Here is a 17,599-nt window from a genome sequence, read left to right as displayed (position 1 = left end):
TGAAGAGAGGATTTGATTGAGAGAAAACTGTATAATGTATAGTTGTTGATTGATCGCAAAATTGCCGATAAATATTGCATAAAGGTATCCTATTAATATCCTTAAAGATGTTTTCGGGGAAACAATATCTTTTATAGATAAATCTGGCGTTATTTCTCATGCCCACCCAACTTAGCATTGCGCTGTTGGATTCGTTTTGACAGCCCTGTAGTAAATAACTTTTAACATCAGAAAGCATTCTCAAAGTTAACTACAAAACTGTTTTAAGTACAATCTTGAAAATAATGTGATCTGATTTGCAATTTTTTTAAATTTATCATAATTCAAACTTATCTAATAAAAATAAATTTAAAATAATGATAATATTAATAAAAAATAAAAAATAAAAAAAAGATAAACAAAAATGTCTATAGTTATATTTTTTATAAAAAGAACACGTTTTCTTTTTTTAATAAATAATTAGACAATAGTCTCTGAACTCTACTATCTGAATTTTACATCAAAATAGGTATTAGAGCCATGCATTCATTTAAGTCATTTGCAGATTACTTAGGATCAGAAAGTTTCCCCACACGTGTTTTAGTTATTTGTTTAGCGTGTGGTGGCTAATTTTTTTCTGAACTCAAGTCTTTTTTTTTTTCTTTTCAGGTTTTCGTAAAATGCTGCCTTAAAAAAAAAGTTTATAATTTTTTATGATTACCAAGTCGTTCGCTTATTTGTTTATCTGTTTGAAAATGAAGTATACGTAGAGTGCACCGTAGAATAAATAGATTTATAAATTGTAAACCTTCGCTCGTCTCAAGCTATTACGTCAGTAAAAGCTTTTTTGCTCATAGAAGCCTTACAATATATTATTTGGAAATGATTATGGCATATACAGTTGAATTATTTAGAGAGGTTCAAATTGTAATGATTACTTAGAGCAAAGTTTGAGAAACATGTCTTAGGAACAGTGAGAACTTTTTAAAAAACATTAACTTTATGAGGTTTTGTGCGCATGTTATGTTAAAAGAAATTATAGCAAATAGTTATAAAAAAGTTGTTTTACGAAGAATGAAATTTAATTATAAAAAGTTACTTAAACAAGGCTAAACTTCAAGAAGTGAAGTTTTTTTTCACGGGGAGTTATTTTCAAAAAAAGAGCTTCTTTTTAAATTCCGCAAGAGTTGTTAACAATCTATAAAATTATTGCAAGGATGCAAGATAAACAAAACTTCATAAGTCCCTTTCGAGCATTCCATCTGTTCCTATAAAATTAAAATGAAATGTTCCGCGTTGCGCGGGTGAACGCAGCGTGAGGGTTGTTCTTGATTAATGAAAACAAAATACGAGAATTAACACTAAACACGTTGTCATCTTCACTTTTGACGTTATTTCAAGGCAATATTTTTAATATTCTTTTTTCTTTAAAACAAAAAAAACTTTTTAAAAACGTATCATTTTATAAACACTAATAGTAAAGTATGGGGCAGTAAAATATGGAATATAGATTATCTTACTTATTGGTACCAGTTTTTTTTTAAATTTATTTAAAAACAGTTTCAAGTTAAAATAAAGTTTTCCAAAATTGTTTTTCAATTTAGTCGTCTTTTCATGAAGTATTTGTTTAATTTTTATTATTTATAAATATCAATAAAAAAATAAAAAAGGTGTTGTTTCAATGAAGAACTTTGTGAGGTTACTTGCATGACAACTAATTCTTATGCGCACCAAAAATAACCATTAAAAAAAGTTTTTCAGGCACAAGTTTTTTATGCATTAAATCAATGCTTAACTGTAAATATTAGGCTCTTTCTACAGCATTCTTCATAGCAGCGAATCCTATGATATGTGTATAATATCGGACCGTTACTCCGCATTGTACACTCTAAAAGCTTTGAGTGGGTTTGGCTTTGATTTTTAATTCCCCTGAACATTCAACCCTAAATAAGTAAAATCTGAAATTTCATGATATAAATATTGCTTGAAAGTCTTTTAGACGTTTTTGACAGTCATTTAACATCAGTTTTTGAGTTAACTGGATCTTATGCGAATGTAAATGTAAGCCTGACCGCAAAATTCGGTGTAGAGATGATCTTGAAAGCCTTATTTATTGCGCCCTTATTCTTATTGATGTTTCTGGATCTTTTTCTGTTTAATGTTTAACAATGAACTCCGCGCCCGTGGTCTTCCTGTTCGTAAGTTATGGTATTTTGTCCCTACTTCTTCGAATAGAGCCCGCAAATGCTGGATTTTTGGTGGTAAAGGAGAATATTTTCTCGGAAATTGAATCTAAAAAAAGCCGTTTTGAAAATTCAGCGTTACTAAGAAATCATTATGAATCAAATAAAAACTCTATTCTAGGAGAAATCACCAAATGTTAAAAAGACTTACCGAAATCGATAGAAAATGCAATGCTCATCAATCGAGTTGGCTTGAAGTTTTATCATTAGAAAAAAAAAAAGATTTATACCAAAAACAAACACTTCGCAGATTTTTGCAAAGCTCAAGCTGCACCCTTGATTTACGGTGTGTTACAAAACCTGTTTATTTCTTCATAAGATTGTGCATTCGGTAACCTCAGTTTTCCAGAAGTTTTGTCTGATAAAGCAAATATAAAATACTTTGAAATATATTTCAAAATACTTTTAAAATACTTTCGCTCAAACGGGGGTTTATATCCTTCAGTAAGTGTACATACCTTGCTGCCAAAAAAATTTATTAGTTTAGTATACCATATATACAATACTACAAGAGAACTACTCATATACAGGTTAACAGGTTTTCAGCACCAAAAAGTATTGCATGTCTTAGGCTGAGCTAGAATGTTTTGGTAAATATAAGACTTTATATAAAGTAATACAAAATGGTTCATATTGAACATTATGAGCTGTAGTGTAATGATTAGCCTAGCTGCCTTGAGTACTACAAAGAACTAGCCGATACCGATTCGTTAAAAATTTTTTTCTCTTGACACATGCCAAAAAAACCCTTTTTCAGTTGAAAGAAGAAATGTTTAATTTTTATTTTGAATGATTTAAAATACAAATACTTTTCGAAAAAAGATAAACTTTTTTTTTGGAAAGTATTTTACAATTTCTTTCAAATAAGTTACAAAATACTTTCGAAAAAAAATTAAAAACACAAATACAAAATATAGTATTTAGTATTTAAAATACGTATTTGTATTTTAAAATACAAATACTTCCACATGTCTGGTAAAGAGAATAGAAAGAATGAAAATTCTCTAGAAAATCTTAGAAAATTTTTTCTATTAATTAAAAAGAGGTTGAAAATATCTGCTGTTCTATTTTTGTGATGAGTTACTGACTGTAATTAAGTCTTTGGATTTAATATACTTGGGAGGAACTTTTCGAGTAGTTACCTGTATTTGAATCCTCTCTAATAATCCTGCTCTCTCTAACAATTCAACCTCCTAATAATTGCTGGAAACAATTTACTAAAAATATCAACTATGAAAGGAACCTCAAAATACAATTCTGTTGAATTCAAACTTCGTTCAAATAAATGATTTGACAATAAGGCATACTTTACACACCTAGGACAGAAAAAAACAATTTTCCCGAATCCACTCCACCCTACTCTGCAACTTGCAACGGCGCTGACATTGCATATCATACATCTGTTCTTGATAAATCTGGATGGACAATAAAGATGGCGCTTGAAGTTGAGTCGGCGGAGTAAGTTTTAAAATTCAAAATAAGATTGATTAGTTAAGTTTCATAAGGTGACAAGAGTGCAAATGTTCCTAAGAAATTATTTTTAATTTTATGATTTTATTTACACATGGGTAGCTTATATAGATTAATTCTCATAAAATTCAATAATTATGTAATCGCAAAGTATTTACAAAGATACCTATTACCTACCATAAAAGAGTTTAGGCAGTTTTACTAGTCGACAAATTTTATTATTTAGAAATGCAATCTGCTTCTTTTATATAAAAATAAATGCATGATACATTACTTGTAGTATATAACTGTTTCTATTCTTATTTAATTCTTATTTAAAGCAGAATATTTAAGTGCAAGTTAAAAAACATGCTTTATTATTTCACATTTGGCTCTTATAAAATTATTTTTTTAATATTTAAGTCAAATTTTTTATTTTTCTTACATCTGGACATATATTTTTTTTTGGATAAAAAGTATATTTCAAATATATCACTGTTATCATGAAATCCAATATTGCCAACCTAGCTGACCCAAGAATGCCACTTATATGGGGTGATAGTGTACACATCCCAGGGTCACCTGGTGCAAATTTTGAAATCTTTTAGATACGTCTGCAGGAAAAAAAGTGACTTTGAAGTTACAAAAATGGAAAAAATTTACCTTCTTTTTTGACATAGCAAAACCGCTATAAAGTCCATATTATTAATATAGACCAATAAAATTTAGTGGCAATGTAACCTATGCCAATACCGAGGTTTGGGTAAAATTTTATCCCAATTCCTGCAGTATAACAGAAGTTATGGTAGTTTTAGTGTTGATTTTTTGTTGATTTTCTCACTTCCAATGCAAAACTTTACTAATTACTGCCTATTACAGGCCCCCAGACCGTAATGTGGGTAACACATGTGCTCTAGTTGAATATACCAACAACATTGTAAAATAAGGATTTTGATGTTCTTACCAAAATTTTTGGTTTCGGGGGTCAAAACTGTTGTTCTTGAATGAGCCCTATTTACACCATATAGACCTTATTCTATATAAAACCTTATATGACAGTACTATTAGTGCCCCATAAGCTTTCTTTTAACTAAACTACTACCTTAGAAGTTAGTTGAGACATTTTAACAGATTTTTTGATGAAAATTATAAAAAATCTTGACATTTTTTACTCTAGTAAAATTGCGCTTATTCTACACATGGATTTAGCCCTGAGGATTTGTGAGCAAAGCAAAGAAACGTGTTGAAAACCTTTTGCTTGTGATTTTTAACTGGGCAACATGTACTGTGTGTTGAAAAACCCATTTCATACATAAAATCAGCTAAAAATGCCTAGAATTTCCTTGTGTTTTGTTTTCAAAATCATTATCAAATGTACAAATTGTAAAGTTCAACAAATTTACACTAACAGTGAATTAATTTCTAAAATTTATTCAACTCTATTTTCACACTCTTTAACTTATTTGACATCGCACTTAAAGCACTGGTCAGCTTACTATTCTCAAATGGCATTAAACTTTGACGTAAGATTGGCATAAGTTTTAAATATTTTATTTGAAATTGACTATAATTCATTATAATGGGTTTAAATTCTCTTCTAACATGTAAAATTTATCCATTAAAATGAAGCTTACCAGATGAAAACTTTTCGTTATTTTCTAAAGGTGTTTACTATTCAAATCCACGAGACAGCTGAACAGCCTTTCTTTGTATTCAGGGTGGGTTTTATCTCTTTTGTATCTTGACCAATGCTAGTGAAAATCTTGATGTGCAGTTTCAACAGCCTGTTCACTGAGTTGTCCTAAGGGCAATTCTTTTATGTTTACAAAGTCCTTGATGTGATGGAATACTGTGTGGATTTTGGGCGTAATGCTTCCAAGTTGGATTGTCAAATATGTAGCTTTAAATTGATCAATCTTGACAGAAAAATCCTTTTCTAGTACATTTCCAAAGCTTGAATTCACAACCAAATTAAACTTTTTGAAAGCTTCAATGACAGCAAGAACTTGGGTGTTGGAAGTTTCTTCAGCAAGACATTGTAAAACATCAACATTTTCCAACAATTTCCTGCATTCATTGCCTTCAAAGTGTTTGCTATGATATGGGCTTTGGTGAATGTGAAGCATGGCTGGCCACTTTTCAGCATCAGACCACACAGTTTTGAGAATTTTGAAGAGCTAATTGACTATGCCCAAAAGAAGGTGTAACTCCATTGGTGGAATGATGTCTAGAATCAGTATATCCTAGGTCCATTGATAATTGACTTGTGAACAACATTGCCAAACACTTTGGCCTTGGCCAACACTCCACCCAATTTTTCAAAAGACTTAAGATTTCTTTTGACTGAGCCAAGTGTTCTTAAACTGCCTCTGCAAGCAAGGTTCTTTGAGTCAATATAACACCAACAACAAGGGTGCATGCTTGAGTGTGTTTGAAGTCCACAAATAATGTTGGCAACTTTTATGTCAGATGCAATAATCAACTTCAGAGCATCTGCATTGATGAGTGACCAGACCTTTTGAATATTAGAATGAGTGTCTGGCAAATCTTCAGAGACTGCTACAAGAATTTGTCTTTTCACACTTGTTGCTTTTGCCACTCTGGAACTCAGAAGTTGCTTTTGAGGTGGTGAGTTTGATTTATCTTGTTCTGTGGAACTCTCAATAACACTGACACAAAACTTGAGGAAACCTTTGCCTCCATCAATGCCTAATTTGACAAAGTAGCCACCTGAAGTTTTTCTGGATTGAATGACTTGACTAACCAGAACAGACAAATCTTTGCAATGAACAACAACATGTGTCACAACCTTTGGAATCTGTGGTTTTTAAGTCTGCCACATTTTTGAAGGCAGAGCATGCAGACACACTTTCTGTTCTGCTCATGGTTTCTTGCCTGATTTGGCATCTTAAGGAGTCAGTGGATTGTAGCTGTGTACCTAAACAAATTGAGCTATAATATGAAATTGAAGAATATGATAGACAACCATTAAGAATTCTGGCAATGTTATTTCATTATTAACATTACTAGAGGATTCTCTGTAATGTCATCATAAGAGATGCCTAGATTTATTTTGATTGGAGTTCAAGATAATGATAATCTTTAGAATCCTGCCATCTTTGGTAATGTGAATTTAATGCAATAACATATACGTCACATTGAGGTAGGTATATATCAAATAAATAACATATGGCTATATGTAGAGCTACATATTTACCTAAACCAATCCAATTACTTCAGCCTAACATTTTGTATATTATAAAAAATGAAAAATAAAATTTTTTACCACAAACAACGATTTTCAAGTTGATATTGTTAATTCTTCTTATGCAAAACCCTTTTACTTTTCTAATCATTGTTAAAACAAAAATGGAACAAGACTCAAATTAAAACACTTAAAAACTTAAAATTAAATTTAAGCATATCTTATAATAGAGTAGAAAAAATGTTCATTTTGAGAATAGTAAGCTGACCAGTGCTTTAAGTGCGATGTCAAATAAGTTAAAGAGTGTGAAAATAGAGTTGAATAAATTTTAGAAATTAATTCACTGTTAGTGTAAATTTGTTGAACTTTACAATTTGTACATTTGATAATGATTTTGAAAACAAAACACAAGGAAATTCTAGGCATTTTTAGCTGATTTTATGTATGAAATGGGTTTTTCAACACACAGTACATGTTGCCCAGTTAAAAATCACAAGCAAAAGGTTTTCAACACGTTTCTTTGCTTTGCTCACAAATCCTCAGGGCTAAATCCATGTGTAGAATAAGCGCAATTTTACTAGAGTAAAAAATGTCAAGATTTTTTATAATTTTCATCAAAAAATCTGTTAAAATGTCTCAACTAACTTCTAAGGTAGTAGTTTAGTTAAAAGAAAGCTTATGGGGCACTAATAGTACTGTCATATAAGGTTTTATATAGAATAAGGTCTATATGGTGTAAATAGGGCTCATTCAAGAACAACAGTTTTGACCCCCGAAACCAAAAATTTTGGTAAGAACATCAAAATCCTTATTTTACAATGTTGTTGGTATATTCAACTAGAGCACATGTGTTACCCACATTACGGTCTGGGGGCCTGTAATAGGCAGTAATTAGTAAAGTTTTGCATTGGAAGTGAGAAAATCAACAAAAAATCAACACTAAAACTACCATAACTTCTGTTATACTGCAGGAATTGGGATAAAATTTTACCCAAACCTCGGTATTGGCATAGGTTACATTGCCACTAAATTTTATTGGTCTATATTAATAATATGGACTTTATAGCGGTTTTGCTATGTCAAAAAAGAAGGTAAATTTTTTCCATTTTTGTAACTTCAAAGTCACTTTTTTTCCTGCAGACGTATCTAAAAGATTTCAAAATTTGCACCAGGTGACCCTGGGATGTGTACACTATCACCCCATATAAGTGGCATTCTTGGGTCAGCTAGGTTGGCAATATTGGATTTCATGATAACAGTGATATATCAATGATAACAAGTTTGGAACAATTTATGGAATATGATAAAATGAGATCTAAAAATAATTATTTCTAAAAGTATTTTTTTAAAAGTTATCAATTTTAAAAAATTATTTTTCATATTCATACTCATTCTATATTTGCTTTTAATTTTATCAAGAAGGATTGATCATTTAACCGCTCTTACTGTTTTTATACAACTTGAATTCTAAATGAGCAAATATGTGCGAAACACATATATTTTAGCCTTAAAAATGTAAAGCATTTAGCCTTTGTTTTTGTGGTATGTAAAAAAGTTTCTTTTTTAGTGTTATCAGGCTAATCCAACAATATTTGAAAGAGAGCAATTTAAGAAGAACACTTCAGACCCTACAGGTAAATATTACAGCCATTTTGCAAATTTCCTAAAAAAATTTAACAATTTCAGTGAACCTATGTCAATATAAGTTAACAAATTTTAAAGCTAGAAGATTGCAATAGGTTTGTGAAATTAGCTAATATCATTTTAAACCATATGAAAATTGGCATTCAAGCTTATATAAAAAAGCAAGAGAAATGTGCCTATAAAAAAAAGACTAAATTTATTGTGCCTATAATTAAAAATTATTTTTTTGATTTTTTTATCTTCTAATAAATAAATTATCATTGCAAATGTAATATTATTTTAAAAGTAAAAATTAAGTTGATTTAATGATTTTTTATTAAGGCTTATTAATTCAAGTTCAAGAAAATCACACTTTTTTCTATCTATAAATCGCAAGTAGATTTTTTAAAAAATTATTCATTATTTGTTAAAAATCCAAAACCAAGGGTTGTTGAAGCCTCAAAAGTCATTATTCACCAAAAAATACTTGTATCTCGTCATTTTTACAGACAAGTAATTTTGTTTTGAGAGTTTAAAAATTAGCAAAATATCTATTTAATGTTATCTAATTGTATTTGTGTTAGTAGTTTGTTTTTGGGTGAGCAAGCAAATTTTTTATGTTGTATTATCACATTTATGTTTTCTTTTATATAAAAGTCAAAAAGAGAAAGTGAATTAGCTGAGAATTTTAGTATTTTTTTTAATACTACAATAAATTGGTATTTAAAGGTGATAATTGATAGTGTAAGTTTGTTGTACAAATGAATCTGTAGGCAGTATCAAAGAAGTAGTATGTTTTGTGATTTTCCCGTAAAAGTCAGTTAGCAATGATGAAAACTAACCTGTGGCTGTCTGTGTAAGTTCAACCATGTTCTACATAATAATTCCTAATCACCACACCTTAGCACTAAAACTTAAAACTTATAATACTTTATAGCAGGATAAAGATGTCTATTTTTGAGATTTGTTGTAATTGAAAAAAAAAAAAAAGTTATTCTTGTAAAACTTAAATCAAAAACGTCAAGAATCAGACAAACCATCAAAACAGGCTTTGCCTTTTTTATCCTGCTGCTGATATAAATGATATCTTATTCTAGGTGAAAAGATTTTGTCAAATAGATTTTTATTCAAAATTTTTGTTTTTAAAGTATTATTTTAATTTTAATTTTTATTGTTAGGAAGAGTCTAGTGTGACACTGAACACAGTTGATAGTGTGGAAGGATTTGTGTCAGATATTAATAATGGACATTGGGATATAGTATTGCAAGCTATTCAGTCACTCAAGCTACCTGACAAAACACTGATTGATCTTTACGAACAAGTTAATATTTGTCTATTTTGTTTGTTTTGCGTCAAATAAAGCAGTTCTATTCTAATTTTTATTTTTACATTTTAGATAGTTGTTGAGTTAATTGAATTGCGTGAGCTTGGTGCTGCTAGATCTCTATTACGTCAGACTGATCCTATGTTGATGTTAAAGAAACAACAAGCTGATCGGTATCTTCGTCTTGAAAATCTTTTAGCCAGATCATATTTTGATCCTCGTGAAGTAAGAGGATTTAAATTTTTTGTTTTCTTGTAATTTTAGAAATTAATTTTTTTTTTTTTTTTGAATGTATGTTTTTAAACTAATTATTTTAAAAATGTTCAGGCCTACCCAGATGGAAGCAGCAAAGAAAAACGAAGGCATGCAATTGCACAAGGTTTTCTTTTTTATACTGTTTTATACAAATTACATGATATTTACAAGCTTAATGGTACTGTACTGATAGCACTTTTTAACTTTTAGCTTTATCAGGTGAAGTTAATGTTGTTCCCCCATCACGTTTAATGGCTTTGCTCGGTCAAGCTCTTAAATGGCAGCAATATCAAGGTTTGCTTCCACCTGGAACATCAATAGACCTTTTTCGTGGAAAAGCAGCTGTAAAAGGAACTGAAGAAGAAAAATATCCAACATATTTGAGCAAAACAGTCAAGGTTCATTATTTATGAAATTTTATATTCCTATAGATAATAAATAATACACTTAACTGCAAAATTAATGCACCACTTATACATTTCAAAATTAATGCACCACTTATACATTTTTAATTGTTGTCAATATTATCATATATTTTGATAAACATATTAAAAATCCAACAAATGTACAGAATTATTTTGATATTAATAATAAAATTGAATTTGAGGATGGTTAAAGAAAAAAAAACTAAAACCAAAAATGTGGTTTGTTTAACAAAATAAAGTAAAATAATTATTATTGTTATGCACACTAACACAGCTTAAATTGAAATGTTTTTGACTTATCAATAACTAGTGCTACCACCTCTTGATGTCACTACAGCCTAACAGAGCCATGGCATACTTTCTATTAGAGATCTAATCGTTTCTTGAGGGATATCTTCCCACACGCGGATAAGACTTTGTCACAGCTTGTCTAGGCTGTTAGGTGTTGGATGTTGGCTTCTAACACGAGGTCCTATTATGTCCCAAAGATGCTCTATTGAGTTCATATCTTGACTGCAATCTGGCTAATCCAAAACTTGAATATTAATATTATTTAAATATTTAGTAACAATATAAGCCATATGCGGTCTAGCATTATCCTGCATAAAAAGGAATCCATCCCCAATGTATGATGCAAAAGGTACCACAAAAGGTTCTAAAATGTCTGCTATGTATCATTGAGAAGTCAGATGTCCACCATCAACAATAAAAAGCTCTGTGTGAACTATTAAAGATATTCTGCCCCATACCATCAATGAGCTGCCTCCATATAAAGTGGTTTCTCGAATGTTACAAGCGAAATATCTTTCATTTGGTCTTCTGGACACTCTTGGGCGGCGATCAGAACTTACAAGGCAAAACCTTGACTCATCTGTAAATAAGATCTTTCCCCAATCATTTATTTCCCATTTCATATGCCTCCTTACAAAAGTTAGTCTGTTTCTTTGGTGGTCTACAGACAATCTAGGACCAGTAGCTGCTGCTCAAGGTATTCTTATGGTATCTTGTCTAAAAGCAGTTCCATGAACCTCAGCAACTTGTATTTGGAGACATTGTCAGTAGTGAACTGTTCTCTCAGTGTTCAAAGTATTAAAAATTGGTCCTCCATGGCATTGGTAGCTCCTGGTCTGCTTTGGTCAAGTCGTCTAGCGTGATCATTGGTCTCTACAAACCTTTGTAGAACCCTACTGACTGTTGTATGAGACATTCCAAAACTTCTACCAAGTTGGCGATTTGTTAATCCTTCATTGGACAAAGTAATAATTACAACACATTCATTACAACTTAAATTTTGTCTAGAATGCTGCTTCGCGAACAGATGTGTTGCTCAAATGACAGTTATCTTTTTTACTGTTAAAACAATTTAAAAGTAATACATAATTTTCTTTTAGAAGTAAGGTTTAATTACAGCAAAACATGCTACTTATGAAAAGCTGCTATAATTTCAAAATGAAATAAGGGAAACAGAATAAAACCTACAAAAAGGTGTAACAATAAACATTATTATCATCTTTGTAATTGATAAATCCTAGAAATATATAATATTTTTCAAAATTAGTTGGATTTTGTTAAGTGATGCGCTAACTTTGCAGTTAAGTGTATTTCCAATAACAAATGTCTATTGTATACTTGAATAAAATATATAGAGTTTTTCCATGATAAAATTGGTTATGCATTTTAAATTTAAAATTTTTTGTCTAAAGGTTGCTTAAATAGAAATTCTTCATAATTTATTTAGTTTGGTGTTAAATCTCATCCTACATCATGTGTGTTTTCACCTGATGGTCAATATCTTGTCACAGGAAGTGCAGATGGTTTCATCGAAGTTTGGAACTATCAGACAGGGAAAGTTAGAAAAGATCTAAAATATCAATCCGATGTAAGCATTAAATATTTTCTTATTTTTACTAAATTTATATTGGGAAAGAAGTATTAAATCCTTGAAGCCATGGTAATATGAAATTAAACAAAATTTTTTAAATTTTATTTGAAAAATTTAAAGTGTTCTTTTAATAGATTTAGCTTTGATTTTTATAGGACAACTTTATGTTAATGGAGGATTCTGTACTTTGCCTATCATTTAGTAGAGATAGTGAAATGTTACTATCAGGAAGCCAAGATGGGAAAATTAAGGTATTAATTTATTTTCCTGAAACAAACTTCATCCTAAATTATGTATCTATAGTATTAGCAAAGATAGTATCTATAATATTATAATATACCTATTTTTAAAAAGAATGGTTTTACAGAAGGTTAAATGAACTTTTTTTATGGAGGTTTGGAAGATACAAACTGGTCAATGCTTGCGTCGTTTTGAAACTGCTCATTCTAAAGGCGTTACCTCTGTTCAGTTTTCCAAAGATTCTGGTCAGATTTTAAGTGCTTCATATGATCATACTATACGGTGAGTTTTAAGTTTTTCAATTGCAACTATATTTAATTCTAGTAGTTAATTTTATATATTATTTTCAGAATACATGGGCTTAAATCTGGTCGAACATTGAAGGAATTCCGAGGTCATACATCTTTTGTTAATGATGCAATGTTTACACAAGATAACTATCAAGTAATCAGTTGCAGTAGTGATGGTACTGTGAAGGTATGTTTTATGAAACTTATTTGTTAGATACACAGCAAATAAGTATTTATGTAAATAAGAAGGTTTCATTCTCTGAGACATTTTATTTTTGTTTTTCTTACCATTACTTAGATTTGGAATGTGAAATCTGGAGAGTGTGTACATACCTTTCAAGGAGGAATCGGAGGTTCAACTGCAGGTATTCGAATTAACTCAGTACATTCTCTCCCAAGAGCAATGGATCAATTTATTTTATGTAACAAATCTAGTACAATCTTTTCAATGAACATGCATGGGCAGGTAGGTGTATACGTTTATTTTTATTTCATTCTTTTGAGGTTTATCTTCTATAAACATCTTTATGGTTTTCACTATCCAATCTATTTTATAATGAAAATGTAAAAGATATTGGTCTAATGATGTTGGTAACCTCAGACAGATTTATTATTTTTAGGTTATTTTTGTAAATTTTGGTTTTTTTTTGCAGTTTATGTTTATTATTAACATTTTTATTTTTATCATTGAGGTTATGCGAACTTTTACATCTGGTAAACGTGAAGGTGGTGATTTTGTTTGCTGTGAAGTATCACCTAATGGAGAATGGATATATTGTGTAGGTGAAGACTTTGTTCTGTATTGCTTCAGTGTTTCTTCTGGAAAACTGGAAAGAACAATGACTGTAAGATTTTTGTTTATCTTTTTTAATGTTTTTTCAGTTTAAAAAAGAAAAGCATCACAGTATCAGTAGCATGATAAACTCTAAGTGATTTTTAATTGACAAATAGTTGACTTCTAGTTGTCAAAAAGAATAATAACAGACCAATGTGTGTTTATTTAAATGAACTATTTTTTTTGATTGAACCATTTATTTAAATGAACCATTTATTTAATTGAAGAAACAATTTCAGTAAGAGGTGGGTTGTATGAAGGAAATTGTGTGAAGAAATGCAGAAAAGTATGTATTAAACAAAGTATTTTTTAGCAAAAATGATCTTAGATGTTTTAAAATGGCAAAAAAAAAAAGAAACAACAAAAAAACAAGTGAAAAAAAAAAGAGTAATTACTGCTTATCAAACCATAATATGCAAACAAGGTGAAGTCTAATGATGCAAAAATCATAGTATGTGAATTTATCTCAATCTACAATGTTAGTATATACTAAAGATTAAGAATGAATTTGAAATAGCCAATTTACTTGAAAAGGGTGTGTTCCCATAAGCTGAAGTGGAAGTGCCTTGAAATGAGCATTTCAAAAAAATTAAGTTGGTTTTAGAAAAGTGTTAAGGTGACGGAGTGGTTGATTTGATCCAATTCAAATGCATCTCCGTTTTTTGTACCCCTTTTTAAATCATTTTGATCTAAGATTTTTTTCTTTCAAAACGGACTTTGAATTTTAGGGAATCAAAGTAAATTTGTTGAGTTACTAAAACAAATGTTTAAATTTTGCAGATACTAAAGATGATAATATTTTCTGAACAGGATAGAATTCGTGTAAAAAAATAAAGCAGACCTTATAAAATTGTTTTGATTTGGACTTTAACTTAAAGTTACTAAAAAATGCTTTCACTCCGTTTCATTTTTGTAGCCACTATTTGTTTAAATTGTTTTTTAAAGTCCCACCCTAGTGTTCTTTTACATTTTATTGTTGATGCAGAGATACTGACTTTGGTTACACAAATGAATTTTATTTATTAGGTTCACGAAAAAGACGTTGTCGGTTTATGTCACCATCCACATCAGAATCTTTTATCGACATATTCTGAAGACGGCACCATGAAAATTTGGAAAGCATAGGTACAATCGGTTTAACAAACACGCGAATTCTTGTTGTACAGATAGGATGCTCCATGCGACTAGAAACCTAAGTTTTAAAGGAAAAACAATAGGTGTAGAACAATAAACGACCACTAAAAATTGTGGAATCGTAGGATATGAATGACGTTGGGTATGACTTGAGGATATAAACAATGTTTCTTTTAGGTTGTTTCCTTACAGAATTACATATAGGAATAAGATGAATTTAAGGAACTTTTATTAGTTATCTCTTGTTTATAGTTATTAATTAACATTTTTGTAAGTTGTCTAAAAGATAGTGCAAAGAAGGTTCTCAACCCTTTTCCTACTTTAAAAAGAAGTTATACTAATATAGATTTAAAAAAAACTAATAAATTTCAACATGGATTTCAACAAAACTTGGTATTCGATCATAGAAATACCCTTGTAAAACCTTGTAAGTCCTTTTTTTGGTAAGAAATCGATTTTGAATGCAGTTTTATGAAAAATATATCAAGATACGTCCTTTGCGCAAGAATAAGAATTACTATGTTCACTGAAATTATAAGTTTTAGAGTGTTTTTAATGACCTAAAAAATTTGAAAGGTTTTGCAAGAAAGTCGACAATATTCAAGATCCACTTTATGCATTCAAACCCCGCTGAAAATTTCATGATCGTCCTCATGCTTAAAATGGGAACTCTCTCCCCTGGAAAACCCCAATCACATAATACAGAGAACTTTATTTTTTTTTTTAATTTCTTTCTTTCGTGTTTTAGATTACTTTCTTTAAGTTTGTTAAAGAAAGTAACATGAAAACGTTTTTTTTTCTTGTACACAAATGAAAATACTTTTCAATAGCAAATCCAACAGCAACATAAATATCATGCAGGCCAACTACTTCAGAGTTAAGTTTATAATCGCAGAACTAACTGGTATCTGGCTTTATTTTTTTTTTGAGCAAATTTTGTTTAAGAACAACGATCCCAAATCAACAGGTTTTTACGTTTTCGTTTACGTTTTGTGTTTTTCCATGTAAACCTTTAAAAAACACAGGTTTGAGAAAATTTTGTGATAGGAAGTTATTACTAAAACAGTCAGAGTAACTTATTTTTGTATTTGCTCTTATGTAGTTGTCACATGCACCAATTCGGAATGATTCTGGGATATAACATTTGTCTTTGCAGATCAGATTCAAAAAAGGGCATTTTTTTGCGTAAAATAAAATTTGTTGATGAGAAAGTTAGGGCCATTCTCTTTTTTTTTTTTTTTTTTTTTAATTTTACAACATTATAAGTAAAATCTAAAAGCTTTAAAGAAATATTTTTTTAAAAACAAATTAAACACTTTCTAATTTTTTTACAAATTTGATGGAGGATTCCAACCTTAGATTCATTTTTTTCCCCAAATTTGATGTAGTAGTCCTACCTTTAGATTTACAACAAAAAATATGATTAAACAATCTTAACAATAACGATGTGAATGTAACATTTTTTTTATTACTTCAACTACAAAATAATACTACAAGTATAACTTTACCGATGAAGAAGCTATGAAATTATGAAACGTTATTTTTGATATTCAGTTACCTATCATTCGTTTTCAACCTACAAGTAAAACGAATTTAATTAAGTTAATAAAACAAGAAATGAGTTTCCTTAAAAACAAACGCAATGTACACAAAAAAAATTCTAATGTAACTATATTTATTTTAATATTAATGGATATATAATTTTTGATATTGAATGAACTCTCTACAAGCCAAGGTTTTGAGTTCTCTTTCTTTTTTCTTAATATTTAAATAGCGATCAAAATCTCTAGCAGAGACGTATGGTGACCCTACGTTGATTAAACTTACGTATAAGGAATGCATTTTGTACAGATATAGCAGTATTTACATTCATCGGAAAGCAAAATAGAAAAATCTAGAGAAATTAGACCTTTAAAATTGGCCCAGCAGATAAACTAACTGTATAAGTGAACAAAAATCGTTCAACACTGTTGCTAAATTTTGATACTTAAAGTAACAAATCATTTTTTAGTGGCTTGTGAACAAAGAGGATATTAATAACATCACTTATGAAAGTTTTACGTGCATCTTATGTTAACAACTTTAAATTTTCTAAACAACTTCTATTACCCTACTTAACTCTCATTTATCCAGAAGTTTCACTCAATTTAGAGTTGATCATTATCCTACTACTGTCCAGTGGTAGATAAACCCCTAAGAGCCTCTATCAGAAAATATGGAGAAGGAAGAGGGACTTGTATCACTGCAATAAGTTTACTATGCTTTTTAGATTGCAATTTCAAAAAATTATTTTCAGTTCGTTTAACAATCATAATTTATGACTACACCAAGTATCGATAAAACTCGCGAATTTATGACTACACCAAGTATCGATAAAACTCGCGAATTTATGACTACACCAAGTATCGATAAAACTCGCGAATTTATTACTACACCAAGTATCGATAAAACTCGCGAATTTCACAAGTTCTCGTTAAACTTTTTTAATATACAATACATATATATATATATATATATATTAAGTATGAATACAAAACTAGTTAATTTAAGCAACCCTGTGAATAAAATATAAATATTTTTTAAATTTCCCACCAAAAATATTTAAGAAATTTAAACAATTTTCATAGAAAAAGATTTAATATTAAAAAATTTAGAACTGTAAAAAAAGTGAAAACAAAAAAAAAACAAATAAAAATAAAATATTCCATAAGAAG

The 17,599-nt window shown here is 29.7% G+C and overlaps 1 protein-coding gene across 1 annotated transcript; it reads left to right on the top strand.

Moving 5' to 3' along the window:
- The first annotated feature begins 3,570 nt into the window (after positions 1-3,570).
- Positions 3,571-15,110, top strand: LOC145185309 (WD40 repeat-containing protein SMU1-like). The gene is made up of 13 exons (XM_090077228.1): positions 3,571-3,680; positions 8,444-8,510; positions 9,678-9,821; positions 9,897-10,049; positions 10,152-10,203; positions 10,290-10,477; positions 12,243-12,383; positions 12,542-12,637; positions 12,781-12,908; positions 12,977-13,103; positions 13,215-13,382; positions 13,609-13,761; positions 14,778-15,110. Exons 1-13 carry the CDS (start codon positions 3,655-3,657, stop codon positions 14,874-14,876), a joined length of 1,542 nt encoding a protein of 513 aa, XP_089933354.1. The 5' UTR covers positions 3,571-3,654; the 3' UTR covers positions 14,877-15,110.
- The last annotated feature ends 2,489 nt before the right edge of the window (positions 15,111-17,599 follow it).

This window comes from Hydra viridissima, unplaced genomic scaffold, assembly GCF_058129835.1.
Source record: "Hydra viridissima isolate aposymbiotic clone 2 unplaced genomic scaffold, HvirCarnegie_v1 scaffold_2, whole genome shotgun sequence".
NCBI classification, from domain to species: Eukaryota; Metazoa; Cnidaria; class Hydrozoa; order Anthoathecata; family Hydridae; genus Hydra; species Hydra viridissima.
This window is presented reverse-complemented; position numbering and strand designations above follow the sequence as displayed.

Excerpts from the sequence above, each read along its gene's own strand:
- LOC145185309 (XM_090077228.1), top strand. The coding sequence starts at position 3,655 with ATGGCGCTTGAAGTTGAGTCGGCGGA. Across the intron at positions 12,384-12,541 it reads ATCTAAAATATCAATCCGAT|GACAACTTTATGTTAATGGA; the intron begins GTAAGCATTAAA and ends TGATTTTTATAG. Across the intron at positions 12,909-12,976 it reads TCATATGATCATACTATACG|AATACATGGGCTTAAATCTG; the intron begins GTGAGTTTTAAG and ends TATTATTTTCAG.